Raw genomic sequence first — 25,043 nt, forward strand, 5'->3', positions numbered from 1 at the left:
AAATATGAACAATCTAAATTATTACCATTTAGTAGGTACCAATTATACAGATTTTCATAATAAAATAAATATTTCCTATTTTTTAAGTCTGTTTTATTTAAGATAACTTTCATTAAAAAGCTTTAATAAATCTAGACTAGATTTCATCGACATAACTAAAAATATACACAACTAAAAAAGAAATATCTCCACTGAACTACATTTGTATATTTTAAAATACAAACGAAAGAATGAATATTAAAACGGAATAAAAACTGCATATTTTCGGTTGCGATTAAACATGTCATATTTCATTCAACATTGCAGGTACAACTTTGTCATCCCAGATTATAGTCGTATAGAATTTCATAATAATTAATTCATAATTAATTTTATTGACATAGCTAAAAATAAACACAACTTAAAAAATCAAGGCCGTAGTGGCGTAGTGGCCGTAGTACAAGGATGTGACTGTAACGCGACGGTTATGGGTTCGATCCCCACTCGGAGAAGTGCAATTTTTATTTACATTCATATTTTTATTTCTTCGTTCTGGTGTCGTGGCAAAAGCGCAGCGTTGAATTCCGCCACTCAACAGGCAATACCACCAGAATTCGGCGAAAAGTGGGGAACGGACGTGTATTAACTCTAGGTTCCCTCTGCCTACCTTACTGCGTGCGGGATACAGCGTGAAGCTTAATTATCGGAACGAAGTCCCTTACGGCAGGCTTGGAAGGGATAGGGATTTCGCTGCGTGAACGAACTGAAAAAATGTGATAGTAAAACCGTAAGAAAAATGCGTGGAATAAAACCGTTAAATGAGACGTGCGCAGGCGCGACAGTCGCATACACAGACGAGTAGTATATAATATCTTTCTCTTTCTCCCTCTTTCTTTTTTTAGTTTATAATTTGAATTACGATGTTTTTTTATTTTAAGTAATTTATTATTTCCTAAAATACTGAATTTCCTAAATACTTTCTTGTATTTAAATAAAAACTAATCCGCAAAATTTAAGAGAAAAATCAAGAAAACCTACATAAAATTGAGCACGACTTTTTTTGCAATTTGTGTCGATTCTACATTAGCCGAAGGAACTTCGTTCCTACCTGGTGTCCCACGACACCACACCATTTTTTTATTAAAAAAAACTTCATTGAACAACATTTATTTTTGTATATTTCAGAACAACAAACGAAAGAATGAATATTAAAACAGAATAAAATCTGCATATTTTCTTTCACGATTAAATATGTCATATTCCATTCATCATTTGCAGCAGCAGGTAAAACTTTGTCACCCCAGATTATAGGTTTGCGGACAGATGAATGGAGACCATTCTGGCAACTCTTCAATTTTAATCCTCTTATTCAAGTTACAATCCATCAAGTTGTCTAACATGGAGTGAACTGAATGGCTCTTTCAGTATTAGAATTGGCTTTATTCATCTATTTTCATTGTTATAATTAATATTATTGGATTTTAATATAGTAACTAATGTTTGGATTGTGAAATTTAAGTTTTTCAATTTCTATTCAATATTAAAGATTTCATTAAAGTTATTTTAAATATTTTGTATTGATTAGCTCGATCGAAAACTATAAAAATATATTTAATATAAAACTTTTTCTACAAAAACATGTAAGAAGAAAAAAAAGTAGCTAAGTCTTTATAAGAATAATAATCTGAAAAACAATTGCAAGTTTCTTAATTGTTAGTAGCTATAGAATGTATTTGTTATATATTAATTTTCTCCCGTCCAGAAATCGATTCAATATCAATCGAATATACATTCGATTCTCTAAGTCAGAATAGATGAAAATATTAAATATTTTACTTCCGAGTAGGAATAGAACCCACAACCTGTCGTGTTTACAGACTGCGCCTTAATAATATATTTAAAAGCCAAAACCACTGTCAACTAGCGTGCATTCATTATCTGAATATAAATGTAAATTGTACAATGAATTAAATAATGAAATTTTCACAAATGCGTTTTACTTCAAAAAATGTTATATATAATTAAAATTTCTCTGTCATTTATCTTACATAACGTAAATTTCACATAATTTTATTTAACCGACACATTACACACATTATATTTCTGATTAATAATAGGATTTTTATCCATACCTATATTATAAATTCGAAAGTCACTCTGTCTGTCTGTCTTTTACGCAATCAGGGCCAAACCGCTAATTCAATTGTGATAAAATACTCATATAGAGATACTTGAGGGTCTCGGGATGAACATAGGATACTTTTTTTTCTCATATTTGTAATATTATCGATATATACCAATATTTTAAAATACTTATTAATTTGACATGCAATTTATTCCGCCATGTTAATAACAACCGTCGCTGTGCGATATTTAACAAATATTCGTATAGTTCAAGCGGGCGTAGCCGCGTTCGGGTCCACTACCACTAGTATATATATAAATTTTATTTGTATCCATTTAAAGCACTGCTATCTAAATCGCGTGTAGACGTTGCCAATAGAGTTTGTAAGGAGAGCATTAGATAAAGCGATGTAGGAAAAGGCTATTAACACGAACAATCGTTTAGACACGAACCGACTTAGTGTTTAGAAAAAGCTCATGTTTTCTATGGTTTGAGGTATTTTTTTAATATGCTTTTTCAGCTCTTTCCCAAAAACTTTTTAAACGGATTACATTTTCTTCACGCTGTATCCCGCTTATAGCAGGTTAGGAAGGGCAATCTTGTGATCAGTTATCATTGATAATAATTCATTTATCCGAGTGGGAATTGAACTCATGACCGCGTTTACAGTCACTCGTTTGCGTCACGACACTTCAACGGATTACACGAGTTTCTTCTTATAAATATTAAGCAGTCATATCTTATCTTCATTTTCTAAAATTTTTTGGGGCAAAGTTTTTCTGGGGTGGGCACTAGACCATTCTGGGTGGTCACGGACTACCCAGCCCCCCTTTTTTCCTACACCCATGCTTCTAGCATAAAGTTTTATTAAATGTTAACATCTTATGAGACAGCTCTCTCAATATCAAGTACAAATTCAAAGGTGGATTGCTGTATCAATATTTAACTGATTCGTAATAGAATGTGCTAATGACATGGCCTTACTTGTTTCTAGTTGTAACTCATGTATGTACAAAAGCTTGTGAATAATTTGGGTTACGGGTTCGAAGTCGTTGCAGGTAAAGTTGAGAAGTGTCTACAAGTTTAGTATTTGTTAGAGATATTATATGATATATATAAGATTTTACTCCCAATTTTTTGTCTTTTTACACTAAAGTTTATTTGTATAGTTTAACGTTATCCTTATTAGGTAGTAAATTGAAATTATAACAATTAATTAAATAACATTTTTACTATAATTTAAAAAATAAAAATACCTAAAATTATAAGATTGCCTTTATTACCGTACATCTATATAGTATATATTTATATATATATGTATAAGTTTTGTTATAGGTTCTACGTCATTAAACAAAGGTATGATAATCTTATACCTTAACATATTTAATTAAAACTTTCCCAACGTTGGCTCTAGCAGTTCGAGTTATCTAAGAGAATACCTACATCGAAGTTTACGATATTGCGGATCATTGCTTAAAAACAACTATTTATTATATGATAAAGAAAAAATATATTAATATTGTTTTGCTATAAAGATACAAGAAGATCAACAAAATAATATTAGTATATTTTATAAGCAATATGTGTAGCTAACCAATTATGGTAGCAGGGTAGAAGGAGCCTAGTGTTAAAACACTCCGCTCCCCACTTTCCGATGACAGATAGATAGATAAATATTTCAATTGACGTTTTTTTTTAGTTAATATAAAATATTCTTAGAGTTATTTAAGTAGTAAATAATTATATCAATTTAATTATTTAAAAACTAATGTACATATAAATATATGTATGCATGTATATATTATGATGGTATGTTAGAGTATTAGCATTTCAGTGAGGTTTCAAAATGTAAATGAAATTAAAAACAATTTTGGTTCTCTTTTTTTAATTTAAAGATCTAAATCTTTATATATATATATATATATATATATATATATATATATATATATATATAGATTTTTTGTAGAACTTCAAATTCCACTAACAAATACCAACAAAAATAAATAATAATTATTTCTATTTCCCATTATATTTTAATTAGAAATATTCGCTGTATACACAAGTTGCATTCGACTGTAATATTGCAGTATTGCGACAACACTTCAGCCTCATCTAACGAGCGTCGCTACGAACTTGCCTGCACTCGTACCGTTATTATAATACTACGTCTATGATTTTGAGAGACTGTTTTAAATTTTATTTTATGTTTTTTTTTGTCAAGGTCTTTTGCCATGGTAATATTTATGGCAAAGGGGCACAAGCGTGTGACTGTAAAGGCGACTGGTTATGGGTTCGATGCCTAGTCCAGAAAATGAAATATTTAATATTTTAATATGTCCGTTCTGGTGTCGAGGTAAAGCAATGTCTCCAGAATTCGGTGGAAAATGGGGAACTGTAATGCCCTAGTCTTAACATTAGGTTTGCAGGTTCCCTCTGCCTAACCAATGTTAACTTATGTGAAGCTTACAAAAATATGTGAAAGATTTACGAAAATAATAGCAAAAAGATATTGCGCACAGAGTAATATAGATGACTTTTATCAAAACCTACGTTAAAAAGAAAATCTATTATTAACTTTTTTTGAGGTAAGAAAATCTAGAAAGCAGTTTGTGGAAAAACTTGACAAATGTTATTTTGAGAATGGTCGTCTATTGTAACTGTCAGCTTGATTACGTCGATATATCAACTTGACATTTGAAGATATTTTACAATTTTCTATTATTTATTACTCTGGAAAAGTAAAATTATCTTTTTTTTTTATTACCTTTTGTGAGTTCTCCATACAAGTGATCAGTGCTGAACTGGCACGCCCGTAACACCATAGATAGAGAACAACTACTTTGGAAAAGTTCCACTGAATTGGTTCTACAATTCATTTTTTCTTTTTTATTGCTTACTTACAAATCTATCTATCAAGGAAAAGCAAACTTATTTCATGATGATATATGGCTTTAGATATAAAGAGAATATTTAAAATATTTTGTAAAATATATCTTACTAAAACGTTTATAATTTTTTTTAATAATGTTTATTTCAAATTTGCTACAAACATTATAACAACAGAAATACTAGTACTATTCTAGGTTCCTTATAGCATACGCCTATTTATTACTGAGAAAATGCTTCAAGAAGGCGTACAACTAGCAACCTAGCATATTCGAAGACCTGGCTGGCATATACAAAGGCGGCATGCAATATTGAGTACGAACTGCGTATAAATTGGATAGTGTTCAAATGGACGAGCATTTACTGTTTTCCTTCTGCATCAGGTAGTCGGTTTACTGAAACTTTGAAAGAGTAGAAAAACGTGCTTTCAATAGCTCTACCGTACAATTTTTTAAAATCTCAGTTTTCAGTTTCTAGGATAAAAGTGAACAAGTAATTTTTCAACTTCACACTGTATCTCGCATGTAGCAGTGTTGGCAGAGGATCCTAGTGTCAAAACACTCTGCTCACCACTTTCCGTCATATTTACAATCACACGCTTGTATCCCTGCGCCAATGACAGAGGTCATTGAGACTGGATTTCTAAGTAATTCAGTCGATATAATTTTGTGATATGTGCTTTCTACGTCCAATCATCTAGCATCAGCGAAAGAGAAATAATATTTGTGAACAGTATACTAAACAAATAAACATTTTTTTTAATTGCTGTAAAATAGACTGATTCCATTGATATAGCACATCAAAGAGAATAGAAAAAAAATCATCTTCACGCTGTATCCCGCACACAGCAGGGTAGGTAGAGGGAACCTAGTGTTAGGACACTCCGTTCTCCACATTAAAGAGATCTTGAAAAAAAGACAATGTATGCAGATTAATTAAAAACTTCTCACTGTTCGTTATCAGCATAGTACTAATGAGTACTCAATTTGAGCAATTGGTATAATTAAGAAAATTATATTTTTAGTTACATGTGAGAACAATGTGTTTCCAGTCGTAAATGTGACAGGTTGTTAGGTTCGATTCCCACTCGAGGAAATATAATAATTAATATTTTCATTTTTCCACCACTCAACAAAGCAATGCCTCAAGAATTCGGCAAAAAAGGAAAAACGGAGAGTTTTAACACTAGGTCACTGTCTACGCTACATATGTGATACAGCGTAAAGCTAAAAAATATAAGAACAAAAATAAAAAGCTAGTGATTATACAATTATAGCTTTATATAAGGGGATTAAATATTTTGGTAACTTTAGTCCCGATGTAGACAGTTATTATGTATAAAATACAGACCGGGTTAAGGTCAGACAGAGGTGGAAGTGGAGGTGGAGGTGGAGATCTCATGCGTCGTTGCTTTTTACGTTCTCGTTACGTCATACTTTTATAACAGTAGGTAGGTACCTGAAACTTCCGGGTGGAATGAGCTAATATACATTTGCTGATGTGATCCATAAAAAATATGTAATTTAATTCAAATTTATCTTTAATTTAATAAAATTTTAATTTACGTGCAAAATTTTATATTATTAATAATATTAAAAATCAACTTCACACTGTTTTCCGCACACAGCAAGGTAGACAGAGGGAACCTAGTGTTAAGACACTCCGTTCCCCAATTTCTGCCGAATTCTGAAGGCATTGCGTGTTGAGTGGCAGAACTCAACGGCGAGCTTTGCCTCGACACCAGAGCGAAGAAATGGAAATATAAACGTAAATAAATATTTCACTTCCTCGAGTGGGGATCGAACCCTCAACCGTCGCGTTACACCTTGTGCCGCTGCGCTACGACGGCCTTAATTAATTGTATTTATAAAATATAATAATGTCAATATACTTTAAAGTAAATCCTTTTTAGTTACCTCATAATTGTAATTAGTTTCTGTCATCAGGATAAGGTTCTAAGAGTGATTGTCAAAGATAAAGGATTTTACCTCATTCTCCATTTGGACGTATTTTGTAGCTTAAAATATTATTTAAATTTATATTAAACTTCGTAGAAATTTAATCAGAAACAAATTGGTTGTTAAATATTTACAGATTGGACAAAAGTGATTACTTACTACAGTTAACCATCTTATTTATACAAAATTTTAAGAAGGATTTAACTAGAGTATACATTTTAGTATTATATGTATTTATTTGTATGTATACATATCTATTAAAATTAATAAATACTTACCAATATATATAAACTAAATAAAATGGACCTAATAAAAAATCTTTCTAAGCGAACAAACCATAGGAAAATTACTCAGTCACCTTTAATATAACTTAGTATTTTAATTACAGTTAATTGTTTTATTTCAAGTTATCATAAAATAAATATATGTAGATGTTGACTCTCAAATATAAATGTAATTTATGATAAATAAAAAAAACAAGACAAGCGGGAGTCGCCAACCAACCTAAAAAAAGGCTTTACGGCTTATAGGTAGGTAGCTTATTTACTAAAGCGGGAAAATGAAAATAGTCTCAAACCCCGAGTGCATATCGAACTCACAATTATCGTGCCAGTCAGTCGCTGCGCCACTACGGCCTCAGATAATTATCTAACATTGCGCAATTTAAACATATATACTCGTACGTCTTCTAAGAATTCTATAGTGAAACAGACTCATAAAGCAACGCAATTCCCCACAATTCTGACGTCGCTAACTAATTGCTCTAATTTGTATCACCATTAAGTTGATCAATAACTATATATTTACAAATATATAGATATTAATCTATGTACATATATGTTATATACTTATATGTATATATCTGGTGCAAGGGCAGAAGGGAAATGAATTATTATTTACTAATATGAAATGAAAATTTCGTTACTCTGGCATCAAGGCAAAAGCCTGGTGTTTAGTTACGGCAATCAACACGCAATGCCTCGATAAATACTGTGAATGTGGGGAATGGAGTGTCTAAACACTAGGTTTCCTATCTCTACTCTTCCTGTATGAGGGGTACAGCGTGAAGCTGATTTATAATTGTTTTAAATTGTTAAAAAAAAATAATAATCTTAAATTAAATAATAAATTATAAATGTACATAATTTAAAAAAACTATTTTTGACAATCTTATGGTCCTGCCATGGACAACGAATTACGAAACACCAGAACAGAAACCAGAATAATAAAAATCAAGGGGAAAATTTTGAAGGTTACAATTTGCATTGATTCTATGTAAGCTTAATTATTATTGGCTAATTAGATACCTTTATTGCTTAAAATATATATGCTTGTTTATATTAGAAGCCAGACGTGGCGCAGGGGCGAAAGTGTGTGACTTTAAGCTCAACCGGTTGTGGGTTCGATCCTGACTCGAGAAAATGAAATGTTTATTTAAATTTATATTTTCATTTTTGTTTTGGCGTTGAGATTTACTTATAAACACGCAATGTCTCCAGGTTTAGACATAAAATGGAGGACGGAGTGTTTTAACACTAGGTTCCCTCTGCCTACTCTGCTGATAGCTGATTATACTATTCATACATACATAAGTCACATGATTGCAAATGTAGAACGAGGACCGATGCAACTTAAGTTATTTGCGTAATATAGTGCAACCATTCCTTCCATTTGATTGAGGTTCAAAGAATCTATGTTTAGTATTGTTATCTTCAGATATAAGTGTATATATGCTTATTCTTTTTTAATTTCACGCTGTATCCCGCACATAGCAGGGTAGGCAGAGGGAACCTGGACACCTAGTGTTAGGGCATTCCGTTTTCATTAAGATGTTCCGTTGCCCATTTTCCGTCGACTTTTTCTTCTATATAAGAGCGAAGAAATGAAAATATTACCTACATATATAATTTCCTGGAGTGAGAATCGAACCTACAATCTCTCATGTTTACAGTCACACACTTATGCCAGCCATGCGCAACGACTATACATTTTACAGTTATTAAAAATATTTTATATTTCTATAGGAAAATCGTATTTCATAATAAATATATGAATCTGGATAAAGCCTGTCAATCCCAAAGGAAAAAGTTGAACACATGTGAACCAATTTCCGAAGCTTTATAAAATTTATTATTAAATTCAAATTTACAGTAGAGCAGTTACATATAAAAAATATCTAAAGGTTATATTTTTTAAAGCAGTTAACTATTGTAAATAATAAAATAAACTCACAAATGGTGTTGGCGAATTTATTTGAAAAATTGTTTATTCAGTTGAATACATATTGCGCAGTAAGTTAATTTTATTTTAACTCGTTCTTTTTTTAAATAATAGAACAGCAACCCGTCAATAAAAGACTAGGCAGAGAGAGCCTAATGTTGTGATACTCCGTTCTCCACCTTTCGCCTAATTCTGGAGGCATTGCGTGTAGAGTGGCAGAACTCAGCGAAAAAATGAAAATATCTCATATTTTAAACATTTTATTTCCTCGAGTGGGAATTGAATTCACAACCGTTTTTACAATTGCACGCTAGTACCTTGCGCCATGACTGGTCTCGTTTTTCGGTGTTCAAAACAGACGTGAATTTCAATTTTCCCACTCATTTCGTTTTCTGAATCATTAAACAATGGCGATGAGTAACTAGTACCGGTTTGACGTTTATACAGGAAAAAAAAAAACCTAAACATAATTAGTTTTTAATTCGATCATTTCACGTTAGTTGCTAATTGAATTTATCTTTACTTTCAAAAAGCAATTAGTTTTAAAATGCAAGCTTATAGGATATTTAGGTGGGAAGTAGGTAGTTAGTGTTAAGACACTCCACTTTACCAGTAAGGTACTTCCGCCTTAACTTTCCGTTGATTTTTGAAAGTGTTTAGTGGCGGAACTTAACGCCGCGTTTTGCCTCACTAAAGTGCGGAAATGACAATATTAAATGTTTCGTCTACTACTTACAACTACACTCGCACTTCTTGATTAATTGCCTAGATTGTTTGTGTTATAAGTCACATTTTTAGTGTATTTAATGGCAATGTTAACGCCATGGAATTTTTGTTTTACCAAATATTTAAAGGATTTTTTATTATCATTTCTCAAACATAATATTGCGAGGATTATCATTTATAAGTAATTATTATTACATTTTAGAATTTAATAATATATATATGGATATGAAAAGTTAATGTTTCTATTAAAAAAACAAAGAAGATAGCTTAGAAAGAAAACCTAAAACTGAATGATCTCAACGTAGAACCATTCCAGTCTGGTTTAAACGTAACCTCAGAAGCTAACTCCAAATCACTTCCTTGCACTAACCAGTTCTATCTTCATTCAACGAGTCCCCTCCTTAAATGACCATTGAGGAGTCAATAAATGATCCTTGTAGGGAAGTAATGTGACATAGGTACCAAGGAGACCTCTGACATTGGTCCAGGCACTCGCCAACTGGTTATATCTTCGTTTAATAAATGGATTTCCCCTCAACAACTACGAGTATATTATTAGTAGGAAGTGTCGTAGTGATGATATACTTAATGCTTTTAGTATTGTGAAGGAAGGTAAAGTACCTCTTTCTAGTATTATTTAGTTAATTTTTTACGCACATTGTATTTACTTTGTTATTGGATATACATATATACTATACTAGCGGCCCGCTCGCGGTTTCACCCGCGTGAACTATGTTATTATTAATTTCTGTCTCCATGACTACGTCCTAGTGACGTCTATGCAAAATTTGAGACTCCTAGCAATTGTAGTAACGAAGTTTCATACAAACTTTCGACCCCAAAAACAACCCCTTAGAAGTCGAATATTGCAAATTCCCGTCTTAGCGAGCACCTACGTCCTATAAGTAACTCCTATGCAAAATTTGCGATTCCTAGCACTTGTAGTTTCTGAGATTTCGTGATGAGTGAGTGACCTTTCGATTTTATATATATAGATTATTTTCATTTGCTCGCTGTGGTAACGGGGGCAAAGCGCAGCGCAAAATATATGTACAATACACATATATATCATATATATTAACTTCTATATAATTCTCGTATTTTAATGTAAATTCCTTGAATATTTAGCAAATTTTTTATTGTAATAAAAAACCCCTCAATAAAAAGGTATAGCTCAAAAAGTAAGAAATAACGTGTATTGTAGTCGTTGTCGACGGCGCTATTGTTCTTTCAATAAGCCTCTATGGCTTTGATAAGCAAACGATTAATGGTCTAGTTTCAGTTTTTGAATTTAAAATGTAGCTCCATTTTTATTTCAGTTTTTCTATAAAGGTGCGAACTATGCGAAATGAAAAGTTAATTCAAACACTACATAAAATATACCTAAAATCCGTATTTATCAATCGCTCTGAAATCTGAGATCGATCTTGAGATATCGTTTTAATTTTTGGACATATATTTTATGAACGTATACGGCATCTCAAGATCGATCTCATATTTGAGAGCGGCTTATAAATTCGGGCCTAAGATGCTTATGGTAAATATATAAGTCTAGCAAGGACTAGTGTTCTGGGCTTAATTTATTACATTTATGTCAGGGCTTAATTAATAAAAAAAACAATTAAATATAAAAATAATAATATTTATACGAATTTACGCTAAATTTCCCTTAATTTTCCCTGTCGTCTAACTTTATTGGTTTTCATAAAATGCATGCATATAAAAATCAGCTTTACGTTTCATCCCATTTGTAGCAGGATAGGCAGAAGATGTATAGTGTTAAAGTACTCTCATTTTCTTTCGAACTTCGACACCAGAGTGAAGAAATGTTAATATTAAATATTTCATTTCCTCGAGTGGTAATCGAACCACAACCCATCGCGTTCACAGCCACACGCTTGTGCCCTGTGTGCTACAACTGACAGATTAATTTATGTTTATAAATTTCCATTCATATTTCCGTTATATTCGTACTGTAGCTGTTCGAACGTAACGAATGGTCGTAATGAAAATAATTGAGTTATACGATTAAGAGAAGAGATGTCGTTAGTCATATACACTTTCAAGCGGAAAAAGAATTCACTACTTTTATGGGTAATTTAAAAAAATAAAAAGAATATTTTGGATTAACAAATGCATTTCATAGTACATATTTTTATCAATTATTTTTTTTGCTTGACACGACAGGTTGTGCGTTCGATTCCCACTCGGGGAAATTAAATAATAATTAATATTCTTATTTCTTAGCTCTGCAAAGGACGGCTTTGAGTACCACCACTCAACACGCAATGCCTCCAGAATTCGGCAAAAAGTGGGTAACGGAGTATCTTAACACTAGGCCTCTCTGCTGTGTGCGGGAAACAGCGTGAAGCTATTTTTATTATTAAATTAGAGTAGGTAGGCTTTCTGTAGAAAACCTCAGAGTAAAAGTAACGTTGAAAGAAACTTTAAAGTTCAAGCGATCAAAGTTTACCCGGAGTTGTTTTCGAGTTCAAACATGAGCTTTTCTACTATACGTTAAAACTTTTCTGAGAACAACTTTCTTTATATGTTTAAAAGGAATATTCAATTTTAAAATATTTCAGAAATAACGAATGCATTTTTAATATTTTTAAGGCTCCGTACCTCAAAAATTCAAAACGGAATCCTCTACACTTAACTTGGAAATTTTATTGTCCGTTTGTCAAGATCATTTCTGGAGATACCGCGGAGGTATCCAGCTGATGTTTACATCTATAATTCGTTAAAACAAAAAAATTGAAATTGAAAATTTAAGCTTTTAAGTCAACACAATCAAAAGATATGAGCATTTATGCATCGATTTTATTGCATTTTGTATGAAAATCAAAAAGTAAAAGGTATTTCCCATCAATTTATTGTCATGCAATTTGGCACGAACTGAGAAGTAACGTATAGAAATAAAGGAAAAAATATCTGAAAATTGAAAAGTTATATGTATTTTGTAACAAAAATCATTGCAAACTAATATACGAGTATATAGTTCATTTTTTATAAAATAAGTGGTACGGTACCCTCTCTGGTCGAGTCTGATTTGCACTTAACCGGTCTTTTATATTTACAAAAGTACTTTGATATATGTCTTTAATATGTAAATTCTGTTAATTTTCAATAGTTAAATCTGTTATTATAAATGGATATGGCGTGATGGTAATAAGGTGCTATAGATTCAATGTTAAAAATTAATTTGTTCCGGTAAATATAGTTGTCGTAATTACATGATAGCCTTGCTATACTGATTCAGGTTCAATCTATACTTATAATAAAATCGGATCGGATCGGTGTCTGTACATGGAGGATATATACATATAAAAAAATATTATTGGTAGCGTTTAATAATTTAATTTGTTTTTTTTTTTTTTTGTATATGGAATAGGCTTGCGTTTGACCGCATCAAGTCTGGTGAGCATTCATTTAATAGAACCAAAGACAAAGATTTTTAATTTTTTTGTCTGTTTGTCTGTGCTTTTGTACCAATCTCAGAAACTGCTTCACACATTTAATTACCCACAGTTTTCTGTACTATATTTTGGCAAGCTACCCTTAAAATTAAGTTAAATATTTGTTTCCTTGCATTCTGCATATAAATTAAAAAGTTGCAATAAATAACTATTATATTGGATTAGCTCAAACTTTACCTTTCAATATATATTGTAATATATGTTATACAGATTAGTATATTAAAAATAAAAAAAATCAAGCGGGCAAAGCCGCGAACGAATCGCTAGTATTGAATAAGTATGCAATCCCAGATCGATCGGCAGACATCTGTATCTAATCGTGATAGCGAGTTAGTCGAGCGGAAGCTGTCACCTCGGCCGATAAACTGGCACGAGGAAATTATATTTACTTAAATACTAAATATAATAAAACTACGTCTATATAATTTTGCCGGTTTATAATTGGTTAACAATTTATTTAGCTTGGAATTAAATATATTGCTATTAAATAATATATTTTTATAAGTATGATGGGAGTTCTTTTAGAAAAAAATAATTTATTATTTTTTTTGAAAATATAGCAATTCATTTAGATACAATAATTTTATTTAACGCGTCATAGAGTTAAAGTTAACTAGAAGTAGTACTAGTTTTGACTAACTTAAAGGCTCTAGTGTTGGGTAAATGGACACAGATACTATGTAAATATTTCTGACCAAATGATGGCAAACTCAATTAGAATTATTTTACTCTTATTAATTCTAATTCTAAATATTTTATAATTAATAAGATTGCAATTAACAGCTAGCACTCATTTCTTGTAAAAGAAGAACCGGATTGACGCTTTTTTGTTTGTGCAGCGCGAATACCACATGACATTGATTCGTAGGAATATCTCAAAAAAATAAACAACCGTTTATCAATAAATAATACGTACAGTATTATACATTTAAAATTTTATTTGAAGTATATATACATACAGAAATAAGAAACGTAAATGAAATGTGTTATTTTTAGGATTTCGTATTGAAAAAGGAAAACACGGAACCCTTACAGGATCACTAATCTATAAATGAATATAAATTTCAGCTTCTATTAAGGTAAAATCATTACAAATTTATAAATAGTTCATTTCATACAAAATGAATGCATACGTCTGCAAATCTATCTATAATTTATAAAAGTTTGTCAACTTTTATAAATTGTAGATATTTTCCGTTGACATACACTTTGACCGACTTTTGTAAATAAAATTAGATTTCTTAATATTTCTAAATGCACGCCTGATTAACTAAAATAATGTTTAGCTTATTATTTAACGTCGCATCGTCTAGAGTTTTTCATAAAAATCTCTACCATTTACTTACCAAAATGAAAAGACTAATTCTAGTTTACTTTTACCTTTAAAGAAGGCAAATGAAATCTTTTAAACTCAAATGAAATAAATGCAAAACTAGTAGTTAACTCTTAATAGGATAATTTTCACATAAACCATTTACAGTAGAGTGAACAAATTGAAAAGAGGCAGTTAAAATATTTAACATTTTATTCACGGAAATACATGCTGGCAATTTTCAACTAATCTCGTTCAGCCTTGGGTTTGTTAAAGCATTTTACAAAATAATGAAGTTTATGAATTGCGAGAGAACATAAATATTTCTTGGAGTGCATTTTAAAAATTTAAAGAGATCTCGGCAGCGTCTCGAATACCTTAGTTGCCGCATCACAAATTAGCTTTGTTAATAGGAATATTTCATGGAGACTAATTACATTTGGCTTAACCTTCGTAAATCTGTTAAACTAATTTCCTTTTGCTTGGGCAATATTTAGAAACTGCTAAAATCTTTTCTGCTATTATTTATTAAAGAATACAATATTTCTATTAAAGGAACTATTTATTTAACCCCGTTTTCTTTTAAATTGTTAGTAGTTCTGGAGCTTTTATTTGACGAGTTTACGACCACTGACGTTGGTAATGCAGCGTACATTCGTGCAATTCCAACTTTTACTGCTTGCGTTAATGCTGGGGAAATGTGACTTTTTATGGGAAGGAAAACTATGTTGTCTTTGCAAGGATGTAGTAAGAAGTAAACTTTCATTAAATTAAGTTAAGAATTACATTGATCCTCTTCTTTAATCGTAGGAAATTAAATGATTACCGCTCAATTGAATTACCTAAATTAAATAAATTGGTAAGCAATTAAAAGTAATTCTAAACTTAACATACCTGAAACTACTGCATGGATGTATCACCCAATGGCCCGCCGCCTTCTGTCTGATACGCTCTTTCATAAGAGCTTTCTTTGAGCCGAACAGCTTCATGGCTAGCTTGTTGTCGGTGGGCTGGAAGAGTGCTTGTAGCTGGTTGCGAAGAAACCCCTGCTTGGCGTCGGGGGCCGGGGGCGCGGGCTCCACTGGCGTGCCGTACAGGGACACATCGTCCAAACCACCGAAATGGACCTTGCCGGTGCCGCTGCCTTGCTTCAGCGACATGTCGGCGTCGCCTGTCACGGAAATAACATTCTATTACATTTTTGAATAGTAATCGTTTGTGAATAATTCAATGATTCTTAGTATAAATAAGACAATATAAATCGGGTAAGGAAGGGTATACAACCTGATAAAACGACATTTTGTCCTCAGGGTAGGTGTATATAATGTAAATTTAATATTATGACATAAAAAAGAGAAAACGGAAAAAGCAAATGAACAAACGATAAGGTTAACCAAATTATTCTGAAATGGAAACTTTAGTATAGAATACAGAACAAAAAGTATGTAAAATAAGAAGTTAGCGATTTGTCTCTTAGAAGCAGGCTGACAGTAAAACATTCAAGATAACACGTGAAAGTTAACATTTGTTAGTCATAGGCGAGTTACGACGTAATACGAACGAAAGTGAGAGAACGTTCGACGTTTACAAGAAATACCACTAGTGTTAAAGTAAATCCAGGTTTTTTTCAACGTAAAAGCAACAGGAAAAATTTACAAAATAACATATAATAACAGATTTCTTGTTACTAATAAAATTAATCTAAGTTTAAAAATACTGTCGTGGCGTAGGGGCCCAAGTAATGTAAGGGTTATGAGTTCGATCCCCACTCGGTGGAATAAATTATTATTTATTAATATTTTCTTTTCTTTACTCTGGCACCAATGCATAAAAAGCTCGGCGCTGAATTACCAATAAAAAGTGGAGAACGGAGTGTCTTAACTCTATTGTCTCATTGCCTGCCGCCGTGAAGCTCAAAACAAAAATTATAAAGCAGTATTATTAGTACCATTTGTTTTTTTTTTAAATTATCTATTTACGCAACTAATAGGCTAGTTCAAGAGCAACGAAACATTTGTGTTTCGTATTAAGTAACGTACAATGGCTGGAAGCATTAGCTGGATTGGCGAGCCGGCGAATGATACCATTACTCTAATGTAATAATAGATGAGTAGATTCTATAGAAAAAACTACTATACATACATAAATCTATTTATAAATTTAGATTTTTTTAGAAAGATTTTTTTAAAACATTTTAATATTTTCACTTTGTTGATTAAAGCTCTCGTATACAATTTTCTTTTAGTTCATCTTCTGTCTTGTATATAACAGGGTAGGCAGCGGGAACCTAGTGGTGAGACATTTCGTTTCCCATTTTCCGCCATTGGAGGCATGATTGGCAGACCTCAACCCCGCGCTTTGTCTCGATATCATAGCAAAAAATCCTCGAGTGGGAATCGAACCTACAATCTGTCGCGTTTATATCACACGTTTGTGCTTCTGCGCCACGACTGGTCTTAATTATAATTTACTTAGTTTTATTCAATATTAAAGTATTACAATGTACACTAAAGATTGCGTCTAAGTCTTTAAAAAAAATTTAAGATTTATTTCAAAAATTATATATTAAATTATAATACAAAACTACAAGTAAACCGTTGCGAAAATACTGTTTTTTTCTTAAATATTCTCATACAAAACACACAAATATTCCATTTATTCTAATATCCAAAACGAACCAGATCGAATTCAAGCAATCTATATCGAAATTGAATCTACAGTACCAATACTGCCCAGAACATAACATGGCGGAGTCCGAAATGAATATAGACTTTATATTGACTTGCCGAAGTCCGAAATCAATATAGACTTTGTATTGACTATTCCAACAATGGCTGCTAGTGCCCGAGGCGCGGCAATCAAGGCAAATGGTTATTGTTCTTTCCAATGTATGCGCTTGCACAGTGTTTAATATAATACCTATTTCCTGTTTATATCGTTCTCAATGGTACCTGCTTGGTACCTAACGTAGTATTTCCGGTGCAATTTTAACAGTTTAAAAGTAAATGGCTTTGTTATTATTATTGTTTGTGTTGGGATTGATGTTTCATTTTGTTATAATGTTTTTTATGGATTGTATATTATGTATACAATGAAGGATAAAGTCTTATTTAATTCTAATAATTAATAATATTTTATTTAGGTATTTTTTTTGTATTTGACAAAAAAATATATACTGAAATTGTAAATTTATAAAATATTTTAGTTAAATTGAAATCAAAACTAAATAGAATATAATTTTTACTTTTTCAACTTAGAAAAAGGATATATTTTATTATAATAGTTGCATAATATGTTAAAGATAAAGTAGAAAACGATTTCGATCATTAAGTTTTACTTCCTTAGATGAACGGGATATGGATGTATATTAAATCAATGTCAAATATTTTTGAAACAACATCGTGAAGCTACGTAACCTGCTGGGTAGGCAGTGGGAACCTACTGAGATAATGTTAAAACAATCCGCTTCTTATTTTCCACCGAATTCTGGAGGTAATGGCGGAACTCAAATCAGTACTTCGCTACGCCACGAGAAATAAAAATATATAAATATATCATTTCCTCAACTGGAAATCGAACCTACACCCTGTCGCGTTTACATTACACACGATAGGCACCACGTACCACGACTGGCAATCAAACATGTATGTATGTATGTATATTACGTTATTACTCACAAACATCTCATACTTATTACAGCTGATAAAACAGACGATTAAACAATGAGCCAATAGCGCACCGTTGATACAAGTGGCGTCAACACTGTAACTGGAGATCGCCAATCAACTGTCTTTATACAATGTCATCTTAATGTTAGTATGGAGTTTTAAAACTAGAATTTATTTAATATTTCTGCTATATTTATTATTATTATATTGTTTAATAAAATATTTTATTGAAATTATTTTCTTTTTATGCTTATATAATAACTTCAAGTTGAGGCCAGGCGATAGGTTGTAGGCTCGATTCTCATTTGAAGTGATGAAATATTCCATATTTTAAATACAATGCTCTGGTAACGGCCAAAGCGCGGCGTTGAGTTCCGCACGCAATGCCTCCAATATTCGGTGGAAAGTTGAGAACGGATTATCTTAGCCCGCCTAGCTTGCTAAGTACAGGGTGGTACAACGTTATCTTAAAAAAAATTGGTCCTGTTATTTTAGTGCTTTTATTACTAGTTTTTTCTACGTCCTTTCAATAATTTCTTACATTTGTATAATAAATGTAAACGAAACAAATTACTCACGCACAAAAACATTTATACGGTTCAATTACATAAATTTTACAATATCTAAAGCAATTTTATTAAGACTATCAGATGCTACCATTAATTTAGGCAAAATCCTGTACTTTAATTAAAACAGTCACAGACAGACACGGCCTAAGGGAGATATTACAGATCTAAGGAAGTCAAGACATTAGGAAGACTAAAGAGATCTTTTTGAGTAAAATAGAAATATTAAGAATATTAAAACACTAGCGGCCCGCCCGCGTCTTCGCCTGAGTGAACTACGGTATTATTAATTTCTGTCTCCATGAGTACCTACGTCCTATAAGTGACGTCCATACAAAATTTGGAATCCTAGCATATGTAGAAATGAAGTTTCATACAAACTTTTAATCCCAAAAACAGCCCCTTAGCGGTCGAATATTACAAATTCCTAGTCTTAGCGAGCACTGACGTCCTATAAATAACTCCTATGCAAAATTTGAGATTCCTAGCACATGTAGTTTCTGAGATTCCGTGATGAGTGAGTGACCTTTCGATTTAATATATATTTTATATATAAAAAATTAGCTAATTTAATATAATTTATGTTAAAATTTTTATCTGCATTTCAGTTTGATTTATGAAATATTAAACAGCATTAAACTAGTATGGAAGAGAAATTAAAATTCCTATGTTATCGATTAGAGTAATGCTCGGTTATTTTCCGTTCAGATCAGATTAAAAAATGAAACGTGACATTTAGAAAGAACATGCACTTAATGATATTGTTTTGCAGTTATACTATACACATATTATATAGACTAACGTTTTATTTTTATTAAAAAGAAAGGACGAGAGACCAGTCATAGGTTGTGAGTTCGAGGCTGCCACGTGAGTTCTGCCACTCAAGAGAGACTCGTGTCTCCAGAATTTAGCGGGGAGTGGAGAGCGGAGTGTTTTAATATTGTACTCTCTCTGCGTATCCTGCTACATGCATTGGAGAAACAGCTCTTACCTTCAGGTGAGAGAAAGACTAAAGAAACTTCTTTTGTTTCACGAACCTTAATTAAAAAAATAAAAATCAGCTAAACTATTAAATTTTGAGATTTTAATTAAATTTTCTTAGAAAACTCAAATAATATATGACAATATATCTATCAGTTATTATATACCATAATAAATATTTAACTATAATTAACATTTTAACTGCGATATTGAAATATGGAGCACTTCCTGTTATTATAAAACTGCAATACGTATATTATAGTAAACGTAAACCAACAAATTCCATTTATAATATAATTTCAGCTGCTAATATCGAACCTACTTCCTTATAATCTATTAAATACTTACCCTTAGGCATTTTAGATTTTCCCAGTATTAATTTTCCTTTAAATGTAGCCGTGGTGATTAGTTTTTATATAGACAGGTTAAACATCAGCCATGCAATCCCAACATCACAAACACAGACGAACACACAAAATTAATTTTAATTAAGTTTTAATCTACATTAAAATTAACAAATGACTATGTTTGGCTTCTATTTTGGCTGTAAAAGAAGTGATATTATTGTATTGTTATTTATTTATACTAATATCGGTACGACGGTTGGTATGACGTTATCGCAACTTTAATTATAATTATAATTACTATTAATAATTAATTATTTAAGTGATAGCTCTGCGTTATAATAATATGAATCATACATTTTTGTTATTTTTTTTATTATATTATCATTTATAAGTCTTAATATTTAGAGGATAAGCATGTATGGAATTAATGTCTATTGAATGTCAGGCAGGACAGCTGCCAGCTAATGTAATAGTAAAATATACCATTGACTTTAAAAAGAGCAACTGTTGAGTTTCTTGCCGGCTCTTCTCAGCAGAACTGCCTTCCGAACCGGTGGTAACTTTTTGTTGACATGTACATTCGACGATTCAAAAGTGCTTATAAAGTTTATTTGAATAAAGAATATTTTGAATTTGAATTTGAATTTAATTGTATGGCTTTTACAATAAGATCTCAGGAGACATCCGATAGTGTTCTATATCAGGGTCTCCCAACCTTTTTCAGTTCGCGGCGCCCTACCCAAGCTAGTTCGCTATTAAAACAGTCGAAAGAAATAGATACCTACACCCAAATAGGATCAAAAATTTAAACATCGACAATATGAAATTGAGTTTTATTTACTTAAATGAGAAAATAACAATTAAGACATAAGAATAATAAAGTACGACAGTTCTTAGTCAATTCAATGTGACGGTTGTGCTTAGTCTCCGCACAGTTTCTCTAAGATTTTGAGATTTCCGACTTAGGAACCAACTCACGGCGCCCCTTTTTACTTCCTATAGCGCACTAGGGCGCCGCGGCGCATAGGTTGGGAGCTCCTGTTTTATATCATAATTAAAAAAAACGTGTTAAACGACTTTAAAAAATAATGATTTTCTAACACGTCTTGAGAATAAAATGGCACCTCCATTCTATTTTAAACGTGTCATTGTCAAAAATAAATTAAATGTTTCTATACGTAATTGATTTGAAAAAAGTCCTGTTAAGTTTCTTGCGGTAATTCCCTAGGTCTGAGGCAGTAATTTTAGTGGACACGTGGTAGTGTTTGACGTTCAAAAGTTAAGCTTGTAACTTCTTATTTTTATTTTTTTTATTATTAATTATAATTAATAATAAAAAATAAAGAAAATTTTAATATGGAAGTAAGTGAAATATTGCTGTAGTATTCGAAATTACTAATATACTCGTATGTACATGATGGAAATGAACCTTAATGTTTTTGTTTATAATTATCTTTTGCATATTTACATCCTTCTATTGTTTATTAATAAACTATGTGGTATATCCAAGAATCATCATCAAGCATGGTCATAAAATTAATCGTTAACTAATAAGTCACTATAAATTTATATATAAAGGCCAGCTGAGACGCGACAGGTTATGGGTTCGATTTCCACTCGAAAAAATAAAAAAATAATTCCTCGCTCAACAAGTAAGGCCTCGAAAATTCGGCGGAAAGTGAGGAACGGAATTTTATAAACCTAGGTTCCCTCTGCCTATCCCGCTATTTGCGGGATATAGCGTGAAGCTGATAAAAAAAGAGTACCTACAAGTCCTCTAACAACACTAGAACGATAAATCATTAATCACGATCAAATCAGCCTGGATACAAGCCATCATATATCAACTATACAAGAGGTAACAGTTCCCTCTTCCCTCCGTAGAACTCTCAGTAGAGGACCGAGGTGCAATTTGACAAGTGCAAATTATATCTCAGAATAGACTCGAGACGTCCCAGCCAATTACGAGGCAATTGAGACTAAAGGATAATATGTTTGGCCGCGGTGTCAAGGACGGCGTTATTTCTTCAATTGAACATAAAAATTGATACAAAATAAATTGTTTGTAATTTAATTACGATTTTATGTATTTTAAATAGTTTTACCGGTTTTCCGTTTATAGGATAAATACTGTTTTAGTTTGTAGTTTAGTTTAATTTATCCTTTTGTTTGTTATTGTTATTTATATAAATAATATACGTAAATATTGTATTTTCAAAGTGTGTCATATTTACTAGTATAATTAATCATCAAAATTTAAATTTAATAGATTTATTTCACTTTTTTTTCAGCTTCACGCTGTATCCCGTATAAAGCAGGATAGGGAACCTAGTAAGACACCCCGTTCCCTACTTTCTGCCGAATTCTGGACGCATTGCGTGTTGATTGGCACTCAACGTCGCGCTTTGCCTCGATACCAGAGCGAAGAAATAGAAATATAAATGTAAATAAATATTTCACTTCCTCGAGTGTGGATCGAAACCACAACCGTCGCGTTACAGACACACCCTTGTGCCGCTGCGCCACGACGGTCTTGATTTTCAAAGTGTGTCATATTTATATAGTCATCAAAAAAATATTAAATAGAATTGTTTAACAATGTGTCATAAAAAAATGTCGTAGGCACGTGTTTAAATATTCGTAATATATACGAAAGAACATCTCGATTTTTCCAAATGTATAACAAAAGACTGTCTGTTCATTACAATAAACCTTACCCAGTGTTAACAATTATACAAAATATGACATCATAGCTTACAAAAAAACTAACACAAAATTATTATTTCATTATAATTATTAAGAAAACACATTTCTAAATACTTCAAATAGTTTATAAATAAATAGATATACTATTTCTTTAGTAGAAGTGATTTATTTGGGTTGTAAAAGGCTGATGTAACAGTTTCTCGGGATTTTTAGAATAAATTCTGTTACTGGTTAACGTCAAAGTTGCATGGTCTAATAGTAAGAGGTGAAGGTCATTGAAGTACGTTTAACCCAGTTTGTATTGAAAACCAAAAGTGAGATTAGAAATATAATAATTATTATATTATATATCTAATATCACTATAGGTATATTTTGTTTATTGTTTTTATAGAAATGTAGTAATTGAATATGTTTTTTTTTTGTTTTCATAAGTTGCTTCCGCAGTTAAGTAATGTAAAGAAAACAATAGAATATTTACACAGATTGTTGGCCGTCATACTACTTTGTACAATATTTTATGATTTCCTTTAGAATAAATGAAAAATATAGTTATTAGTATATTTATGTTCTTTTAACTAGATGAAAAACATCATTAATTTAGATCAAATAGTGTTTCTAGAAAGTTGCAGCTTAGATATACGCGGCATTCCTACATTCACTCGCCGAGAGGGACAGGACATTCATTTTACATAAATAAATCTCGTTCAAATTGTCGCTAACAATCTAAATTAGCTCCAAGTATTGCTTCCAGAGCAGTTCAGCTATAAATAGATGAACTAGCATCGATATGTTTTCAAATAATATTGTAACATACATATATACATACATACAAACAAAATAAACTGAACGAATGAATGAATGACCGAGATTGTTTTACTCACTTTCGCGGCTCGCGAGTCCACATGTGTACTTCCTTAGCTTATGGAATAAATAATTGGTGAAACCTTCACAGCACATATTGATTTATATTTAAAACTAGGAAATGTCAACTGTCAACGTCATTTTTTTGTTTTTTTTTTGTGATGGAAGCGTGCGCGTGCGCCGGGCGGGTGACCACGCGACCGGTCGCGGCTCTGAACGCGGTTCAATTGACAACTAGCGTGAAGACCCAAGACACGCTACAGTGCCCCCGAAAATAATACACATGGAGCTTTATAAATTAAATAAGTGCAAATGGTTGCGCGGCCATTCCACATGGTTGTTGACCGTGTACTGACATTACTGACATTTGTTCCTTTCAAAACGAAAAATTGTTTGATGATTCATTAATCAAAGTGCTACTGAGCTGTAATTGTAATTAATGTGTATATCAGTCGTTGTTTTATTATCGTATACGTATAATATTTGAAATATATTTTTATTAAAATTTAAGATATAATTGTAATTTTATAATAGTAGTTATAAACTTTGCAAAAGAAATATAAAAAAGTAATATTTAGTATAAGAAGCAATAAAGAAAATAATGTGTGTCTTAAAATTTTCTTTGAACATTTAATATCCAGGGAATAACGCTGTGTTGGGTTCCGCCACTCAACACGCAATGCCTTCAGAATTCGAGGAATTTGGGTAATAAAAGTGTACTAATGGGAACAGTGTCCCAGGTTCCCAAGTTCCCTCTGCCCGCAGCAGATAGCAGATGCGATAAATAAATTGGAAGACATCTATCATCCGTGTAATTATTGCAGAAGATATTATAGGAAGAGAATAGATTACAAAATTCTTACATAAAAGATAATTGTAATGCAACTAATGTTTAGTTATAGCACACGTAGGTGACAGTTTGTTCGTGTAATGACATTCTCATTGCTATAGCTATTCTTACTCCAATGTAAATTTCACACATTATTATTGTAATAAGTTAATAAAATTTGTTAAATTCGACAGTACTTTGTGAATTCGTTATAGGGGCGCTGTTAAAAATATTGTTATTATTATTTTAGCTTTACGCTGGATCCCGTGAATTCTGGAGACATTGGTCGTTGAGTGGCGGAACTCAACGCCAAGCCACATTACCATAGCGAAGAGATTGTAGTATTAAACATTTCATTTCCTCGAGTGGGAATAGAACCGTCGGCCTGCCCTGTTTGCA

General features: G+C 31.8%; 1 protein-coding gene across 9 annotated transcripts in view; it reads right to left on the reverse strand.

Moving 5' to 3' along the window:
* Ih (hyperpolarization activated cyclic nucleotide gated potassium channel Ih) overlaps positions 1-25,043 on the reverse strand; it is a 178,078-nt gene that overhangs the window by 29,106 nt on the left and 123,929 nt on the right. For 6 of the 9 annotated variants that reach the window (XM_085197481.1, XM_085197480.1, XM_085197483.1 and 3 more), the window contains one exon: positions 15,580-15,856. In XM_085197481.1, the coding sequence (XP_085053607.1) occupies positions 15,580-15,856 (277 nt within the window). Of the gene's footprint in view, positions 1-15,579; positions 15,857-20,248; positions 20,445-23,835; positions 24,162-25,043 lie in introns of those variants that run through there. The other 3 variants (XM_085197488.1, XM_085197487.1, XM_085197486.1) reach the window with 2 other exon arrangements.

This window comes from Heliconius melpomene, chromosome 14 (genome assembly GCF_056956725.1).
Source record: "Heliconius melpomene rosina isolate 202511_hmr_F chromosome 14, ASM5695672v1, whole genome shotgun sequence".
Taxonomy (NCBI): Eukaryota; Metazoa; Arthropoda; class Insecta; order Lepidoptera; family Nymphalidae; genus Heliconius; species Heliconius melpomene.